This window comes from Pavona decussata, unplaced genomic scaffold, assembly GCF_977016875.1.
Source record: "Pavona decussata unplaced genomic scaffold, jaPavDecu1.1 SCAFFOLD_602, whole genome shotgun sequence".
Taxonomy (NCBI): Eukaryota; Metazoa; Cnidaria; class Anthozoa; order Scleractinia; family Agariciidae; genus Pavona; species Pavona decussata.
The window spans coordinates 2,569,003-2,589,436 of record NW_028145860.1 but is presented as its reverse complement, the minus strand read 5'-3'; the positions used below and the strand labels follow the sequence as shown (position 1 = coordinate 2,589,436).

Here is a 20,434-nt window from a genome sequence, read left to right as displayed (position 1 = left end):
GAGAACCTATTCAAAAGATTTGTTACACTTTCCTAAGAAACACAAACTTCTTTTAAACGCGTTTATTCGTGAGTCTTGTCAGTTGATTCTATATTTAAAAGGCTAGTTTTGTAACAACTGCCATTTGATTATCATGTATTGGGCTAGAGAAATCAAATTTATCAGTTGCATTTTCTAACCCGATGTAATCAATATTTAACAGCTGGTAAACAATCAATATTTTATTACTTTTCATGCATCACATTCTCTCTATTAAACGCCGGATCCCAAATTAACGTTAAGGTGCCTGATTCATGAAAGCCTCCTAAATTAAGAGGTATCTTTTGTAGTGTTTATTGAAAATAGCCTATTGTTATTCCAACAAAAGTCTATTGTTGGGAAAAAATACACAGGATAGATCTTAACCTTTGTAGGCTTCATGAATATAGGCCACTTGGACGTGCAGCGATTATTAGATAAAGTGACTCTTGGGATGTTGTTATGAGACCAGGTTAGTTCATCATTGCCAATGGTTCACGCTTTTGAGAGTAAGGCTACTCAATGTCATAGCCTGCTTGAGTCAGTTAAAATTAACTCTCGAGAAGGCGAGAGACGTAGGGATACGCCTTAATTCAAAATAAGACACACCGCCTTGATTTTTTTTATCGCTCAATCTATTGTAAAATGTAGCTTATTTGGCCGTTGGTGGGGGGGGGGGGGGGGGGGTGGAGGTTTTTCCCTCTATTTCTTCTATAAAAAGTTGCGTATACCGTAGCATTCCGAAAGTAACGGCGTACAGTGAAAATCACCAATCGATCGATCGTAATCTATCGTAATCACTCGATCGTTATCACCTTTCAATTTGTATCAACATTGCATTAAAGTAGAACGGCCTTTCAAATTTAAAGAAGTCACTGCAGAACAACTCTCTGCTCTCAAGAGTAATGCGGATGGAACAGCCTAGGTGTAGGACAAAACAACGTTTAAAATCTTTTGTGATTTGATTAAAAACTTTGAAATTGAATCCCACTGGAAACTATCATTTAAAAGCTATAGGTGTCAGCAGATTCAAATGATACAGTAATTAGTTGCAGTATAATACGAAAATTATTTTCCCTATACAGTACGAACATTTGTGGCCTTTTTTGTTACAGTTTGCTTTCCTCATGTGGAGAGTAAATAACATGCATAAACGGAATGACCTTTAAAAAATTACAAACGTTTTCAAACCATCTGAAACTAACGGCTACCCGATAGTAGGGGCCCCTTTGGCGTGCAAAATCCGAAAGTAACGGGGGCCGTTACTTTCGGAATTCTACGGTATTAGAGTGGCCTAGCTCATAGGCTGGTACATATTTGAATGTATCAGTGTCCTGAACTAGACTAAGTTCAGATGTTTCCACTGAGATTAACTATCACTCGTCAAATGACTTGAATTTGTTTTGACCGAAAAATGAAGGCAATTTGTGTTGAATGACATCACTGAACGATAAGGGGCCAGGCGTCAAACTGAAGAGAGTTGACTGCCTGCCATTTAAATGAGAGCAATCTGTGTCAAGATACGTGAGAAATTTCTGTTTGAAATTCAACGATTTGAAGGTTAGCATATATAGCTATCATTGGCAAATGCTTTAAGTTGTAAAGAAAACAGGGTTTGTGCTGTAAAGCACACCCGCAAAACCCTCCTACAGTTACATGTTGATTAATATAAAGTCTGTTCTAAGTTAAGGTAGCTTCTTTGTTTTCTTACGGTTCTACTTTTTAATGAACTTCTTCCGGTCCATCTTGCACGACCAAGCCAGCCTGGAATAGAAACGAGTGTAGTTTGTTAAATTGTTCATCTCAATCTTAAAGCTCAGTTTTCCCTTTAGTCGTTTCATGCTACATGTAACGGAGGCAGGGTCTTACTACTTCCAACCGGGTGGAAAACGGCCTATCCAGAAATTAACCACACCGTCCCAACTCTCCCCCACCCTCACTCACACACACAAACAGCCTTAGTTAGTTGGATGTTAACTGGATATCTTGGACACTTCAAAGGCACTCATTTATACACCACTTTGCAGTGTGACATTACGGTGAAAAAAACTGTACGGGCCCAGAGTAGGAAGACTTGGTCTAGAATATAACGTGCTATTCCGTCTCCCATAAACATAATCCCCCAGAAGTAAAAGCATTTTCTCGGGTTACTTACCTGATACAATTAAGCAGACAATAAAGCTGCAATCATATCTGCACAATTCCTCAGCGATTTTCTTTTCGCGGGATCCTTATTCCAGCAGCCTGAAATGATATCGGACCACTTGAATGCAGTCTGAGTGTTCAATCGTGCAAGCACAGGACGGTGACCTTCTTCTACTTGCACAAGAAAGTCCTCCAAGCTCCTACCCTTCAGCTCCGTGAAGGCTTCCTTGCCGTACCACATCTCCCATAGCATGATACCAAGACTGTAAATCTCAGAATTGGTGTTGTACGTCATTTTACGGATCGCCTCTGGTGGAAGATGGAGATACCTGTCGCAGTTTGATCCGTAATCCACTGTGAGAGGTCTGACAAGGCAGATGTTGCTTAATTTAATGTTGAAAATGTTGCAGCTATCAAGCTAAAGAAGAAATGTTGATGTTAACAAAGGTGTGGTCCACCCAGTAATTCTAGGGTGCATTTCTTTGGGGAGATCCGGATCGAGATTTTTTATCCAAGGCACTCGGGTCATGGTTCACCAAAGGAACGGGGTTTTAGTACGAATGATCAGTTACTATGACAGTAGGCTCGAAATTCGGAAAAAGGGGCTAAATTTGGAATTAAAAAACACCAAGCTATAAATAGCGAGCAACCTTTATGTACAAGGCACTTCAACTGTTTGTACTCAGCTGCTATTTCGTCCATTTCCTGATACATTTCAATTAATGTTGGCAGAACCAACTCTGATTTTAACGACTAATGTCCATGAATTTTATGGCAGCGTCCAAAGACGAGGTAAATGCATCATTCAGAGTGAAAACCACTGTGCATCGTTTTTAATTTCTGATCCTTTGTCGAAAGGGACGCAACGGATCATCGATGCGATGATCCATTTTCGGATCACTCAGATCAGTGATGTGATGAGTAAATGTCCAGAATAGATTGGATAGATCACTGATCTGAAAATGGATCATCCCAAAGCAACGCGACGGAACAGAAATCCTGGTCCGGATCGCCCCAAAGGAAAGCACCCTTAGCTTGTGAGCTGTACGAGTTAAGGATACCACTTACAGGCCATTTCGACTCAAAATGTCTATATATCGCAAGGAGGAGTTTTTAGCATATCTTTCAAGAGAAGAACGCAAAACTGCATATGATGTAATCGACTTAACTGAAAATTTTTGAGAACGTTTTGAGTAAGTTCTTCCGAGATGTATAAAGTGTCTCCAGGGTGAGAACATTCACTTACCAAGACATTTTCCAGGCGTACATCACCATGAACACATCCATGGAACATGCTGTGAACAGCGATCAGTGCGTTTACAATCTGCTGCGTCCATCGAATGACATTCAATACAGACATGGAGTTATCTGCTGGGTTGTTTCCTGGGTGATCAACTAGATAGGACTTCAGCGTTACCCCTGGCCGTTCCATCACAAACACTGCTTCGACACCCCTCGGAACGTTTCTGAATGCAGCACCCAAAAATTCCACAATGTTTGGATGGCGTAGTTTCCTTTGAAGAAAGTACAAAGAGTCAAAAAATGCCGAGGCTAAAGAATCGAGAAGCAATCAAGAGAAATTAATTAATACTGAACGAAAAGTCTATCTGACTAACTGTCCAGCTGGTTGTCTGCCTGTCTGTCTGTCTGTCTGGCTAGCTGGCTGACTGACTGACTGACTGACTGACTGGCTGGCTATTTGGTTCACTGGCTCACTGACTGTCTGTCTGAGTGCTTGGATGACAGGCAGAATGATTGATTGAGTCACTGAAAGGATGGATGGATGGATGGATGGATGGATGGATGGATGAATTGAATACAACAACAACAACTTTATTCTACCCCTACAGAGCACTTCAGCTAAAATAAAAAAAAACATGAAATAAAAAAGGGGTATTGGCTTCCTAAAATAACTTGAGAATTTATGAACAAGGAAGCCAATTTATATGAAATAAATTACAATATTGTTGCCAGAAAACACAGAGAAAAGAGACAGCAAAAACCACGGAGACAAAAACACACACCAGTATCTACCTAACAAAATAAAAAAATCAAGCTAAAAGGAGGGATAGATTGTTTGACTGTTAATTGATTTTGTTGATTTGGGATACATTTTTGATTAAAGCAATAAGACTTGGACATTACCTCATAGTTGTCTCGTCCGTTAAACATTCGGCAACATTGCTGCTGGTGAGCAGTTCTCTGTACACTTTTAAATTGACTTCTCGAGGGGCAGACCTTCCCTTCGAAATTCTTCCTTGATAGATACCAGGGGTGATAACACGCTGAAGAAAAACTTCATCACTGACATGCCACTCAAGGTCTTCCCAAGCGATTTGCATGCTCCGGATCTCCAAAGCGCCGACCAACCCGAGTCTACCACGAAGCTTCTCGCAATGCTCTTTTAAGGGCTTGTAGGTAGCTTCGGTATCCTTCTTACCTCGTTCTTCACTCATTAGCTGCTGACAGAGTTGGACGTCTGCTTCAATAAGCTTAGGAATTCTCATTTCAAGATCAGTAAGGCATGCCAAGGCTTGTTTTAGCTGGTCTTCGACAAGTGGCTGAAGGGCTGCGTAAGTCGATACCCTTTCAAGGTACTTTTGGGCAACTTTTTGGACGAACTCAGTGGGGTTTTTTCTATATGTGATTTTCTTGTGACGTTCTTTGACAGTGTCAACTACAGCTGAAGCTCCAACAACTGGCAGAAGAAGCAAAGTAACTGGGATAGCTAGCCCTACTCCCACTAGTACTGCTGGTATGAGGAAAGGCGTCATGATTCCAAGAACAATTTTTTGCTCCGCCGTAAAAGAAAAGTTGGACAAATTCAAAAGTTGATCTTCAAGAGTTTCACTACTTTCTTTTTTCTCCTTGGTTTGAGCCTGAACTTGTGTAACGTTGATTTCCAATCCACGAAGCTCATTCTCAAGATAATTATATTTCCTGAGAAAAAAAGAGACCACTGATCTGCGCGCATCTTCAAATTTCTTTGTGTCTCCTTCCCATTCTTCGATCACTGTCTGCAATCTTCTTTGAACGAGCTTCATGATGGCTGCCTCAATGACTTCCCACGACCCTTCGCCTTCGGGAAGTTCCTCCGCGTCCCATCTGCTGAAAATGTCGATGACCTCCGGACTTTTTAAGTGCTCTATCAAGTATCCAAGGGCTTCCCCGACCTTCGTGGCAAGATGCTTCCTAAGTTCTTCCTTCGATGACTCCTGTTCGGCTTGAAGCTTTTTCAGACGTTCCACCACACCGTTTAACCTTTGCTTGGTAGCCACACTGTCTAAGTGAGCATTTTCTACAAACGATTTCATCATCCAGATAATTCGGTCAAGTAATCGATCCAACCAGCTGTAAAAAAAATGATAGGTAAACGAACTGAAGTCTGAAAATGAATGGCAACTATTTCCAATTTTTTTAAGACTGGGTCATACTCATTATCAAAGTACCTTAATTTGCTCAAAAATCCAGATTTGCCTTTGTTTAAAAAACAGTTTTTCAGAAACAGAAAGACTTAAGCCAACTTTCAAACCTCTTGTTCAAGAAATGGATCCACGTATTAGTAAATACTTGGCCCCACTAAGCAATTTCAACGGCATTTTTGGTAAATAACAAACGCACCACACTTGTTATGCTTGACGTAGTTATAAATCAGCCTGCATTTAAGCTCATGTCAGGTTCGATCATGACCAACACTATGTGGGCAGCAATATTTTACTAAATACTTGGGATATGATGCAGTTAAGTCAATTTCATGAGTTTAGCAATAAATGGCGACTGCGTTCATTTATGACAAGAGAGAGAATATACAGTGATATTCGTGAAACACCGGTTGGATGACTAGTCTAGAAGGGGTTAACGTTATGAAGCTTAAAAAAAAACGTTAAATCAGGCGTTTCACCTCCACTGTTGTTCAAGACGAGTTTCAATGCTCTTTTCCACCAAACGTCCAATGTTCTCCGTGAGTAAAGCAAACTCTGTATTCATGATGTTATACTTCTGGAGCATCAAAGCTTTGGCAGTCGAGAGGCGCATCACTTGCAAGTTGGGGTCTAAATCTGGCAAACACTGCTTTAGCTTGTGTACGATGTGTTTCATGACGTCGTTTGCTTCGGCAGGTGGGACGTTGTCCCATTTGTTGCAAACAAACAAAGCACAGCTTGGGGAAAACTCCATTTGTTGCTCAGCTGTAAGGTCCCTTGTCTTTTGTAGAAGCTGCAGGAGCTAGGTGAACAGAGAAAACAACGACAAAACGTTACAATTAACGTCGCTTACATCACTGCCACTTGAGAATAGATAACATTAGGTGAACAATAAGGAAATAAAACGTGTAACTTCAAACACCATATAATGAAAGTTTAGTAGAAATCAATTAAAACCAACCTAGAATCACTTCGCCTGAGTGAAGTGATGCAATGTCGATCATTTTATTTTGAACTTCCTTTTGCGTAGTATACTGTAATAGAACTTTCGCAAAAGTTATAATTTCTACTTTAAAGCCTTTCAGACATAAGTTTCAAGTTTTTACAAAGCATCTGAGCGAAGACTCGCTGAGTAAAAGCGTCTTGATTAGCACTGAATAATCTGCTTAATTAGCAGGTGTGAACATTTGCAAGCCGTAAGCGTCTGTTACACTCATTGACTCTATTATGAGTTTCTGACACTCTATACGTGACATAGATCAAGTGGCTGTTTTGAAATCAAGATGATACGTTTCTAAACGTTAGTTAACGCCTTCATCTACTGGGTTTCAGTGGCTGGACAAAGCACTTAAAAGTAGTTTTACCGTTGTCGACCCAAACCCTTGAAATGTTTGTCCCCTCCAGATAACCAAAACCTCCACTTTGTTGAGCAAAAAGCGAAAATGTGTTTCAGTGGCTTGTAAAATACTCTTACCCGATCTTTCTGAACGCCTCCAGCCATACCGCTGTTGATGACGTAAATGAAGGCAAAGGCGTTTGGTAAGTAATTGACAACTATGTTATCCATAATCTCAGATTCCCCAATGCCAGGACTGTCAACGATTATCACGCCTTCCTGAATAGAGGAAACAAATGGTATGTCTGTTCGTTAGCTTCCCCTAAATCAGTTAGACAGTGTAATGCCTTATGATAACAGCTTTGACCACGCCAGTTTCTTCTAAATAATAGTAATAATAATAATAATAATAATAATAATAATAATAATGATAATGATAATAATAATAATATTAATAATAATAATAATAATAATAATAATAATAATAATAATAATAATGGGTCTTTCAAAGGATAACCACTTAAAAATGCTCTTAGAGGATTTCACCGAGCTGACAGAATAATTGAAGCGATATGTTCGGGACAACCTGCACTATTTGTAAAGTCTCACATTGTTGGTCGAGAGAACAAAAGAACGAACAAGTTCCTTGACGTCAATTATACTTTGACGGTTCACTACAATCTTTTATCAGTTACTGTATCAAACATGACAAACTTAAGCCAAGGAAAAAATCTCCACGGGAGCCGTAAAATGATTCCAGGGTGTGTCAAATATAGCTGAGAGACATCAATCAGGAAGGTGTTTGGATGTCACTGTTAAAGTAATTATCTCATTAACCCTGACAGGAAATAAAGTGAACAGCACCCCCGGGTTACACACGCGACACGCATTTGAACGCGAGAATAAATATACCACAACGAAATATATAGAGATCGTGTATTTGTACAGGCCGCCTAAAAGAGACGACACGATCGATCACGCGTGGCCAGTATTTCCGAGAATGTAATGAACATTTGAAATCCTCTTTGTAATGACCCGCATTTGTATGGAATGTTGAACATTTCTCTGGAAATCTTTCCGAAAAAAGACGTATTAACGGGAAAGAAGATTCAAAATACTCAAGAAAAACAACTTTTATTCTTGAAATACTTAATGCTGTAATGTAAAGAAAAAGTCATAGCTTTATACCGTCAACTCTGAAGTTCGAAACTGACTTCAAAACTCCGTTCAAATTTAAAAAAAATACGGTCACGCGTGACGAGGATTGACTGTAAAAGTTGGATTTTCTAGTGATTTAAAAATAACGTTCCTACATCATTAACGATGGCAATTTGAATCCCCGTGCCAACCTGTCTAGCCTTGTTTAAGCGAAAAAACAGTGAACTAAACTGACCACGTGACTCCACAAGCATTGCGTAATGAGTGTGATTGTTTACGTCGCCATATTGGCAACTGTACGCATTTTGTTATTTCGTAGACGGCGCGATCGCGGGAGCTGGATTAAGTATAAAAGTTAAATTATCACCAAGCCAGGTTATTATTCTACTTTATTAATAGCATCATGCATTTGATTTCTAATCCATTCGATGCACCGCTTTTATGGAGACGATGGCAAGCGAGTCTTCGTTCCCATCCAATCTTTGGAGGGTCAAAAGTTCATCGCTTGATCCTTAAAAGCACTGGTACATACTCACTAAGGCCATTCGTGCAATTCGACCGAATGACTTCGCAAAAAGCAAGATATTTCGAAGGTTTCCTGACGAGATCCAAAGAAGATCGGCGAGGGAATTTCTTCCCGCGAAATCTGCGTCCCCTCCGAATTTCAACAGAATGCCGAGTATCCTTTACGTGGTTTTAACGTTTGGTTTATTTGCTGGTCTTGTGCGCCAAAAGGATATCCCAGCTGATTCCTTGATATCTTCCCAAGCATTTAAGTACGTCTGTGTTTAAAAACATTTTAAGCTCCATGCCATTAGACCTTGAACCTGATCATGACGACATGTTTTGATTTTGGCGGGAAATTTACACGCGCGTGAGTTCTTGACTGGGTATTCTCTTGTACTTCAAACTCGAAGCAAAGGTACCAGACCGGGCTTGGAAAACTCTGCTGAGTTTGTCACAACTTGGAAAAAGTGGGGTAAGTGATTGTTGAAAACGCCTTAAATTGATTAATATTATTTATTAAAATTCATTAATCAGAAACACTTATTAATTTAAAGAAGGACTTCTAATTGGAGGTCATTCAATTAAGCCAGTCCCAAATGATTTCTTACACTAAGCCGAACAGGGATTGCTTTTACTGCACCTTTCAATAAGGTGTTCTGAACTTTAAACTCCAAACAATGATTTGCCTTTTTCACTGCATGCCGTCAACCACAATTTAAATATTTGTAAGTGGGGAATCAATTTACTATGAAAAAACAAGAAACTCTGAGAAATTTATAGACAGCCAAAGGTGACTCAACCCTCCCCCCACCCAACTTCCCTTCCCCCCAATGGATTATTTTGTACAAGTCTCACAAAATACAAGGAGAACCACTGCGAACCTGCCTGAACAAAGCTGTGACTGAGTGCTGTCAGTAAAGGTCATGCCCATAGTTTATTCGACAACATTTCTTGGAACCTGAAGTGTTTACATCATTTGTTATAACGGGAAGGTCACTTAATTACTGTATGTTTTTCTCAGGCCAGGCCCGAATGCTGCTTTGGCTGACTGTCAAGCAAAAGAGAGAAAAATAACTTCCATTGTTTGAGTCATTTGATGTTTGTTACATTTTCAGGAAAAAAAACCCCAGACTTTCATGTTAGTCAGTCAACAGCCATAGCCTCCAACTTGTTAATCCTGTAGTTGCCTATTCAAAAACTTAACAAGAACGCTGGCCATAGCAAAAGTTTAAAATCTAAATAAATTGGCTCCAATGAAATTTAAGCATTAATTTATTAGGCAGTTTACCATCGCATCCTATAGCTTTAGAACTACCAGTAATTTGGACAGTATGGGCCAGAATACAGGCTGTAAAGTATATAACTATTTTGTTTTCTTTATCTTCAGAAGTCTGTACTTACACATCCTTAACCGTACTAAGACATATTAACTGTAGTAAGACATCCTTAGCCGTATAACTTAGACATCCTTAACTGTACTAAGATATAGCCGTACTTAGACATCCTAACCTTGGGTAGTCAGTTCAGTTTAGACTGTTGTTCTCTGAAGATAGAAATTTAACATTATTAATTTATTTTCTGTTCTTTCTCACTTGGGTAGTCAGTTCAGTTTAGGCTGTTGTTATCTGAAGATAGAAATTTAACATTATTAATTTATTTTCTGTTCTGTCTCACTTGGGTGGTCAGTTCAGTTTAGACTGTTGTTATCTGAAGGCAGAAATTTAACATTATTAATTTATTTTCTGTTCTGTCTCACTTGGGTAGTCAGTTCAGTTAAGACTGTTGTTATCTGAAGGCAGAAATTTAACATTATTAATTTATTTTCTGTTCTGTCTCACTTGGGTAGTCAGTTCAGTTTAGACTGTTGTTATCTGAAGATAGAAATTTAACATTATTAATTTATATTTTCTGTTCTGTCTCACTTGGGTAGTCAGTTCAGTTTAGACTGTTGTTATCTGAAGATAGAAATTTAACATTATTAATTTATTTTCTGTTCTGTCTCACTTGGGTAGTCAGTTCAACTTGGACTGTTGTTATCTGAAGGCAGAACTTCAACATATTAATTCATTTTCTGTTCTGTCTCACTTGGGTAGTCAGTTCAGTTTTAATAGACTGTTGTTATCTGAAGGCAGAAATTTAACATAAATTGTTAATTTATTTTCTGTTCTGTCTCACTTGGGTAGTCAGTTCAGCTTGGGCTGTTGTTATCTGAAGATAGAAATTTAACATTATTAATTTATGTTTTCTGTTCTGTCTCACTTGGGTAGTCAGTTCAGTTTGGACTGTTGTTATCTGAAAATAGAAATTTAACATTATTAATTTATTTTCTGTTCTGTCTCACTTGGGTAGTCAGTTCAACTTGGAATGTTGTTATCTGAAGGCAGAACTTTAACATTAATTGATCTTCTGTTCTGTCTCACTTGGGTAGTCAGTTCAGTTTAGACTGTTGTTATCTGAAGGCAGAAATTTAACATAATATTAATTTATTTTCTGTTCTGTCTCACTTGGGTAGTCAGTTCAACTTGGGCTGTTGTTATCTGAAGGCAGAACTTTAACATTAATTCATTTTCCGTTCTGTCTCACTTGGGTAGTCAGTTCAGTTTAGACTGTTGTTATCTGGAGGCAGAAATTTAACATTATTAATTTATTTTCTGTTCTGTCTCACTTGGGTAGTCAGTTCAACTTGGGCTGTTATCTGAAGGCAGAACTTAACATTAATTGATCTTCTGTTCTGTCTCACTTGGGTAGTCAGTTCAGTTTAGACTGTTGTTATCTGAAGGCAGAAATTTAACATTATTAATTTATTTTCTGTTCTGTCTCACTTGGGTAGTCAGTTCAACTTGGGCTGTTGTTATCTGAAGGCAGAACTTAACATTAATTGATCTTCTGTTCTGTCTCACTTGGGTAGTCAGTTCAGTTTAGACTGTTGTTATCTGAAGGCAGAAATTTAACATTATTAATTTATTTTCTGTTCTGTCTCACTTGGGTAGTCAGTTCAACTTGGGCTGTTGTTATCTGAAGGCAGAACTTAACATTAATTCATCTTCTGTTCTGTCTCACTTGGGTAGGCAGTTCAGTTTAGACTGTTGTTATCTAAAGGCAGAAATTTAACATTATTAATTTATTTTCTGTTCTGTCTCACTTGGGTAGTCAGTTCAGTTTAGACTGTTGTTATCTGAAGGCAGAAATTTAACATAATATTAATTTATTTTCTGTTCTGTCTCACTTAGGTAGTCAGTTCATCTTGGGCTGTTGTTATCTGAAGGCAGAACTTAACATTAATTGATCTTCTGTTCTGTCTCACTTGGGTAGTCAGTTCAGTTTAGACTGTTGTTATCTGAAGGCAGAAATTTAACATTATTAATTTATTTTCTGTTCTGTCTCACTTCGGTAGTCAGTTCAACTTGGGCTGTTGTTATCTGAAGGCAGAACTTAACATTAATTGATCTTCTGTTCTGTCTCACTTGGGTAGTCAGTTCAGTTTAGACTGTTGTTATCTGAAAGCAGAAATTTAACATTATTAATTTATTTTCTGTTCTGTCTCACTTGGGTAGTCAGTTCAACTTGGGCTGTTGTTATCTGAAGGCAGAACTTTAACATTAATTGATCTTCTGTTCTGTCTCACTTGGGTAGTCAGTTCAGTTTAGACTGTTGTTATCTGAAGGCAGAAATTTAACATTATTAATTTATTTTCTGTTCTGTCTCACTTGGGTAGTCAGTTCAGTTTAGACTGTTGTTATCTGAAGATAGAAATTTAACATTATTAATCTATTTTCTGTTCTGTCTCACTTGGGTAGTCAGTTCAACTTGGGCTGTTGTTATCTGAAGGCAGAACTTAACATTAATTCATCTTCTGTTCTGTCTCACCTGGGTAGTCAGTTCAACTTGGACTGTTGTTATCTGAAGACAGAACTTTAACATTAATTGATCTTCTGTTTTGTCTCACTTGGGTAGTCAGGTCAGTTTAGACTGTTGTTATCTGAAGATAGAAATTTAACATTATTAATTTATATTTTCTGTTCTGTCTCACTTGGGTAGTCAGTTCAACTTGAACTGTTGTTATCTGAAGGCAGAACTTTAACATATTAATTCATTTTCTGTTCTGTGTCACTTGGGTAGTCAGTTCAATTTAGACTGTTGTTATCTGAAGGTCGAAATTGAACATTATTAAGTTATTTTCTGTTCTGTCTCACTTGGGTAGGCAGTTCAACTTGGGCTGTTGTTATCTGAAGGCAGAACTTTAACATTAATTGATCTTCTGTTCTGTCTCACTTGGGTAGTGAGTTCAGTTTAGACTGTTGTTATCTGAAGGCAGAAATTTAACATATTAATATTAATTTATTTTCTGTTCTGTCTCACTTGGGTAGTCAGTTCAACTTGGGCTGTTGTTATCCGAAGGCAGAACTTTAACATTAATTGATCTTCTCTTCTGTCTCACTTGGGTAGTCAGTTCAGTTTAGACTGTTGTTATCTGAAGGCAGAAATTTAACATAATATTAATTTATTTTATTTTCTGTCTCACTTGGGTAGTCAGTTCAACTTGGGCTGTTGTTATCTGAAGGCAGAACTTAACATTAATTGATCTTTTGTTTTGTCTCACTTGGGTAGTCAGTTCAGTTTAGACTGTTGTTATCTGAAGGTAGAAATTTAACATTATTAAGTTATTTTCTGTTCTGTCTCACTTGGGTAGTCAGTTCAACTTGGGCTGTTGTTATCTGAAGGCAGAACTTTAACATTTTCTGTTCCGTCTCACTTCGGTAGTCAGTTCAGTTTGAAGTGTTTTTATCTTAAGGCAGAATGTTATTTAATGGAATCAGTAACTGTATTACTTTTTGTTTATCCATTCGAAAGATCTCAAAAGTTGACCGATTGAAGGTAGAATTATTTTCCTGCAACACGTTTTGAAACGCACGACTCTTCTTTGAAGCTTTATTTAAACATGAAGTGGTCGTTAGATCATAACGGTATAAATGAAGCGAATTCAATTCATGAAGCAGAAACAGTTTTTTAAAGTAGCACTTTAGAAATGTAAAACCCGGCGTAAGGTTAGCTTTTCGTGGATGCTGCTTGTGAATAGTCCTAGTCACCAGATTATTTCAAATTCTCTGGTTGCCCTGCCCTGGTCACGCCCAACTACTATTTGCAGTTGCAAAGTCGGAGATTTGATAGTCATTCCGTTTCTAGCTTGTTCTTTGGCTGCCTCCAGTGCTTGCAGTCCATTCAGTGGCATGTTTTTCTCGGCCACTTCCTTGTCTCCGAGGTAAGTCTTATTTAATTTTAATGGTTCGCTACCTGGTTCGGTAAAGGCGGTGACAACATCGTTAATGTCATAGTTCCTGTAATGGAAAACTCTTAACGTTTCTCCCCATATCGGTGGGCGTAAGTGCCTCTTTTCTCCCGCGCTGTTTAGAAATGCATGTCAGTCAAAAGGTTTGGGATAAAGTCTTCAGGCACACAAAATCTTTCGACGCGACACCATCTCCCTGGAAGCAAATGTTGGAAAGGAGAAACAGTTTGTGATCGTTCTTTTAGTATAGTCGACTTTGTTGAATATAGTATAAGCCCGGTTGGAAACCTGTCACTGTGAACAAAAATAATTAAGGAATGGAAAGTTATCACATCGACTTAACTAAACAACCGATGCACATACAGGCAAACTCACATTTAAGCAACCCCTTATCAAGGAGTTCCTCTATCTTAATTTTAGCTGCTAAGCCGCGGCCAATAACAAAAGTTATTTGTTGTTATAACAGGGACGTTTTTGGCACGGCTTTTAATTGTTTTTGTTTTTCGTAAACTGCGATTCCATTTTTAGTGGTCTGTTGTGGTAATTATCCCGCACAATTTTCCTTGGAGACGAAACTTCATTTGGTCATGTCTCGCTAAACTCAACTCCCCTCGAACTGAAACTTTGTAAACGATGTTATATTTGGATAATAATAGCCAACCGATTCTTAAAGGGTCAATCTTAGACTGCAAGCAGTCCCTGTCTGGTTAGGCGAGATGGTGTGCTAATAGCGCAGCGAGACTGGAGCCCCCCCTTCCGCTCGTTCGCTCTAGTCTTTTTTTCGCGCTCGGCTATTTCGCGTGACCTCTCGACTATCCAGGAAGGGACTGCTTGCAGTCTAAGTCAATCTATTCTCCAGTACCACCTCAATAGAGTGTCAGTTAAATGTTGAGTCAACACTGCACTGATCTCGCAATATAATACGCTGAGCTTGTTGACGCTTGAGTGTCGTCCCTAGATATGCAGACAGCTCTTCGAATACAACGAATCAATCTACGTATACATTTGTTCTTCCAAGCACAATAAAGTTACTTACCAGCGGCTTTTGGGTGTAGACAGGAGTTAATACTTTCCACAATGCAAGCGATCCAGTGGCTTCGGACATTTTTTTTTCTTCGGGAAAATGGCATTGGACGTGCTGGATTTGCTTCCAACAGCGACTGCAGAGTCGCTAAAGGCAGCAAAACTGGCTTGTTGTGACAACACGGAGAAACGTCCCTCGATGAAAGAACTTTGTGCCACTTTTTAAAATGGACTATACCAACAGAATATTTAAGAACAAGTTGTGCTGAATATTTCGTTCTTCACCTATGTGCATGAATATTTTTTGAGTGCTGTGTATTTTCACACCACATTACATTATTGGCCTTGAAGTTCTCATTGTGGATAGTGAGTGTAAAGACTTTGAACTTCCTGTAACTTCGCGCTCGATTCTTTTGTTTCACACTGAGAAAAGGCCTTGTGTTCTTATCAGGGATTGCGGTTACGAGGCCGTATTGTTGCGGTCGACTCCTAATTTTATTTCCGTTGTTTTGGCTATGTACATGCAATTTTTTAGTAAATGCTGTCAAGATGTCAGTTTTAACGGTTTGAACAATATATTACGTTATGTAGTAAATTATGCGAGGCTTTAGTTGTGTTTCTACTTGCGTAATTGGCGGTTTATTCTTCCCGCGAAGTCAGACGTGATTGAGTGTCCTCGCGCGAACAGCCACCCAAATAATCTTTTTACGTCAAAAAATGCCCGGGTTAGAGGTTTAATGTTTCTCTCCGCATGCACTTTGGAAATCAACAAGTGAGATGAAGCGCTACCACAAATATTTAAAAGCGACACTTCGATGGGGCTCATAGTGCGATCTGTGGTCTTAGGTTACAGTTAATAATAAGCCATGGACCGATTCAATCGGTCCTTAGCCTAATTTGCATAATTTTTTTCGGAGGCTTAAGTTCGTCTATTTTTGGTTAATAGGTTTCGTAACAATACGTTACTATAGCAACGGTACAACCTGGAAAAACACCCTTACTTTAGCTTGAAGTGGTCATAACTTATTAACAAGCCAGGTGAGCCCCATTTTTATTATGGATCGGGAACTAGCATGTTTTGATACAACTTTTTGCAAAGAAGTTGGGAAAGGGGTCAGAGCCACCTTAAATTTACGAAAATTTAAGGCGGCTTTGAACCCTTTCCTGAGGAATGTTTGTAACAGGTTATACTGTTACTATGGTGTCTTACTAGAAAATTACTACAACTTATTCACCAGTACATAAGCATTTGTGTAGCACCAGTATCGTTGTTACAAATAATGAAGAGTGGTGATATTGATCAGTCAAAGTATAAGAGCCGGAATGTGATAGAAACCAGTGCCAGCCACCTTACGTTTTTACCTCGTTATGAAATCCTATAACATAAAAAAGTAAGATTTTATTTGAGCAGCAAGTATAGCTGCTGGGAAGTCATTCATAAAAATTAGCGCCCATAAGATACTATCAGATCAACTGAACGATTCTGTTTGTAAAACACAAAAATGAAAATAGCTATAATCAAGAGTATGCTTAATCTAACTAATACTTTTAGGTGAAGAAAACGTTTCTCACCCTCAACAAAGGATGAGGCCAATACAGTTCCACCTTTTTGTACTGTACTCTTTCCCTCAACCGTGCTGATTTGACATGAACGAACTCGGATATTTGATCCATGTAAGGGGATGATTCATCCAAGTGCTTCATCTCGGGGCGCCTCCCTTCCTCCTTAAAGTGCACTTTTATTCTTCTTTCTCTTCCATACTTCAACTCACAGATGGTTGATGTCGTGCTCAAAACTGAAAAGGGCAAAAGCTCCTCTCCGAGAATTAGGTTTAACATGCTGCTTTTACCCGCGCTTGTTTCACCTGTACAAAGGAATATATTAAATAATTTAGACACTCAACAAAACTTACTTACGGTTGAAATTCTAAATGGCTAGCATGAATTAACGTGAAATGGTCGAACTCAATGACAAACACAGCCCTTCGAAATCATCAATCTTTCATGTAGCTACAATCTTAAGCGGAATGAAAGAGATATCTGAAATCTCTCTTTCACGTTCAGACAAAGATATTAGACCCTCTCCTGGAAAAAAAAATGATCAGCACACTAAGAACCCTTCTGGTCCTTGCCCCAATAAAACATCATGAAGTTGAAAGCCCTTCCTAGAAGGGTGTAGGCTTTTAACGGCCTGGGTTAGTCTAACTAAATCTTCACAGGCCTCAGATTTGGCAGGAGAAGCTTTAATTTGAACGGGCATACTTTAGTCGATCACATTAAGACTACTTCATCATCATCAACATCATCATCATCATTTATTTGGCTTATTAAATAAAAAGAAATCATTCAATTTACAACAATGGCGAGGAGACCTCAAGAAACCACCAGGCTTATAAGAGAGGCCACCTCGGCTGTCATTAATAAATAGAAAATATGGTGCTGCGTAAGTGCGGCTTGGTCAATTCGTGATTTTATAGATAAAAACTTCAACATTTTTTCCTTAAAGGTGAAAAAACTAGATGATGAAGTAATTGTTATTGGGAGAGAGTTCCAGATTTTGGGACCTTGGTAAAGGACTGTAAATTGCTTAATATTTCTGCTTTTTTCACTTTAATTATACGGAAGTAAAACTGACAAGAATAACAAACTTCTGAAGGGGAAGATAGTTCAGTGAGATCCATTCCAAACAGCCGATTATCCATAATCGATTGTAGGTGTTCCATCATTAGTTTTTACTATGAATAAATAACAACAGGGAGATGATCTGTAAGCTAAAACGTACCTGCTACAAGAACCACATATTCTCTCTTCTCTATCCTCTCCATTCTTTTCTTTATATTTGAAAGAACATCGCCTTCGCTTGCTTTCAACAAATTAAGAAATGTGTCATCGAGTTTACTTATAACTACTTCGACATCACTGTAGAAGTTAAGAAGCTGAAGAGACTTTTTCTTTTCCATTGTCTGTGCTTCTGAAATCACCTTGAAGGCCTAAATGATATACGAGAGGAAGGAAACTGTCATTTTTTAACCCACTCGTAGAAGTTTAAAAATAATTATCAGAAAACCCACTTGTTTCAGGTTACATAATATAGACACAATCCGCAACACATGCACTTCTATTTGAAGTGCATGTGTTGCACATGCACTTCTGGAAGGTATGTCTCGGTAGCTCTCATTTGAATAATTAGTCTTGGATCTTAAGTTAGGACCACCTTGTTTAGCCAGTAACAAATAATTCACCACTAAATTTTCTCTCCAAGTCTGGACTGGTTCATGTTGATCACGTAACATGATAGAGTTCATTCGCGAAGGGACACTATTAGAAGATAGTGTCCATCCGGCGAAAATTGCAGAATGGATGGTACTTGACCACCAGAAAGCTTTTCTAACTCATTAACAAACAGCTTGCTTTCATCGTACTTATTTAATATCCTGTATGCCTTCCTTTATTGTGTGAATTATTCGCTTCAAAGGTCAAACTGTTGAGCTGTAAATTCAAAATGACTGTATCAGTGACTTTCTTGGAAACAAGTATGGTAAAAATATAACCAAGAGAGCCTGTCACTAGACTATCTGTCTAACAGTTGATTCTCGGAAATTGATCTGGCATTAAGAGACCTCGACGCTTCGTTTGTCGGGCTGATATTTGTTTCAAAAACTCAAATTTCCCCAGTCAATTATAAGCCGATAGCGCATCTACAAAATCACACTGTTGTTTAAATAGTCATCGCGTGATAGTCACACTGTAGGATCCCGCCAGTTTAGTACTGACGCTGGCTAGGAACCGCCATGTGAGGGCAGTAGCTATTGGAATCAATTTCCTTGAACAGACGCTTGACAGAGTGTCTTCGTGAGAGATCATTGATGTGTTTAGTTTTATTCGGGATACTGTACTTTTTTTTTCTAAGAAAGTTTCGTCCCCATGATTGGTCTCAGTAAATGCACGGTTCTAATTCGTTCTGAAGCAGGTAAAGCTTTATAAGTCAATTGTCCTGTGGTTTAACCACACTGGAATCGCCTTAATTCATATTTATTCAATTTAATACAGTTTACAAATTAGCTAGGATTTTATTATGGGTTTCAATAAACATTACACATCTCAAGTTCCTTCTTCGACCTTAATTAGTCGATGCAAATTTCGAAGACTTTTCCTAAATTAAACACGGATGCAGCGTCAACGAAGAATGTCTTTTGCCGATGAAGTAGCTCTATCCTATAATCCTGCTTTAGATTTACGACTTCACTGACTATTTTGCGACAATAAAGCATATTTAGGGCGAGATCATCGAAGAAATCATGCCCACCGCCGAATCACCAAAGAAAACCTACTTGAATACAGAGGCACACAACGAGAACTTACTTATAAGCAAAATATTTAAAATGTACATGTTGTCTTCTGTGTTCACAGATCGTTTTATGGCCTTTTAAAGACTTTTATATTAGCTATTAAATACAATTTGATCTCTGCGGATGCTGTAGCTGAAAATTTAACTTACAGAAAGTTTTAGGAAACGCAATCAGTTATTTCCCGAATTTACGAGCTGTTGCTGGATTCACAAAAATGTTAGCTGCCGAACAGATATCCATCGATATGAACCGTTGGATGCCCTGTTGAATAGCGTCCCGACTGCATTGCTTGAGAAGCAAGGACGAACTCGTATTGCTAGTGTTGTTCTGTGAGCTTCTTCGTAGTGAGACATCAAGAGACGCCCAGTTAATATTTAGAACGAGTCATCTCGCTTCGAAACGGACGCAAACACATCTTCTCTAACTAATAGACCTTCAGTACCACCATGATCAATTCTTGGAACGAATTCTAATTAAAGATACTCAGTGAGTACATCAGGCTTACCTTATTTGGATCCAAATGGTCTTGCCGCGTATTAAGATGCATGTAAATTCTCTCCTGCATCTGTTCAAGAGTTTTGCAGCCCTTCGTCTCAATGTTCAGGTTAACCATCAAAGCGATGACATCGGCAATGTCCTCAGCTTCCATGATTTTGCGTTGAATGGAGTCCATTCTTGCCAGCATACACAACAGCGAAACTAAGTAATAATTTATATAAACCTCTGCTCGGTGAAGTGGAAATTCACGACTAGCATTTTGCAACAGAACGACACCCCATGATCACCTTTGTTTTGACTGAAACGAAAGCTTAATTATCAGTCGCGGTTGCTGGCGCTTCTATTGTTACCATTTTCGTAGAATTTACACTTTTGACCCTAAATCACTCTGAAATGTAAATTGCAAAAGGCAGACAACAAGACGTCTCTTTTCTTGCATGGTAAAGTTGACAAATAACATTTTTCGACTCATATGCTTCTAAAATACGAGAAAAACGAACAACTATAAATATTTTTTTCCTTCCGCCCAATCAGGCCTTCTACTGCAGACTGCTAGGTTGCATCAGAATTCGATTTGAGCTTTTTCTTGCCATTGCCTGTCGGCTGTAATGTGCCTCTGTCACGTCATGAGACACAACGAGAGCGCGTGTTAATTTATCTTTGCACTACTTGGTTCCGTTTATAATACTTC

General features: G+C 38.6%; 2 protein-coding genes across 2 annotated transcripts in view; one reads left to right on the top strand and one right to left on the bottom strand.

Annotated features, from left to right (window-relative positions):
- LOC146449368 (uncharacterized) overlaps positions 1-76 on the top strand; it is a 9,160-nt gene extending 9,084 nt beyond the window's left edge. Inside the window, exon 9 of the transcript XR_014860678.1 lies at positions 4-76. The gene's annotated coding sequence lies outside the window, so the exon portion shown is untranslated. The remainder of the gene's footprint in view (positions 1-3) is intronic.
- On the bottom strand, positions 48-20,434 carry LOC146449367 (uncharacterized). Its single transcript, XM_085101785.1, has 9 exons — positions 19,751-20,434; positions 17,679-17,886; positions 16,469-16,761; positions 7,060-7,200; positions 6,065-6,387; positions 4,309-5,514; positions 3,410-3,677; positions 2,174-2,581; positions 48-1,782 (listed from the first exon to the last, which is right to left on the bottom strand). The coding sequence occupies exons 1-8, from the start codon at positions 19,928-19,930 to the stop codon at positions 2,183-2,185; spliced, it is 3,018 nt and encodes a 1,005-aa protein (XP_084957911.1). The 5' UTR covers positions 19,931-20,434; the 3' UTR covers positions 48-1,782; positions 2,174-2,182.

What these genes read in the sequence shown, in the direction of transcription:
- LOC146449367 (XM_085101785.1), bottom strand. Translation starts at nt 19,930, where the DNA reads ATGCTGGCAAGAATGGACTCCATTCAACGCAAAATCATGGAAGCTGAG. An exon ending in ATATGTGGTTCTTGTAGCAG is followed by an intron (nt 16,762 to 17,678) that starts GTACGTTTTAGC and finishes TCCTTTGTACAG; the next exon opens with GTGAAACAAGCGCGGGTAAA. An exon ending in GAGGCGTTCAGAAAGATCGG is followed by an intron (nt 6,388 to 7,059) that starts GTAAGAGTATTT and finishes CTGTTCACCTAG; the next exon opens with CTCCTGCAGCTTCTACAAAA.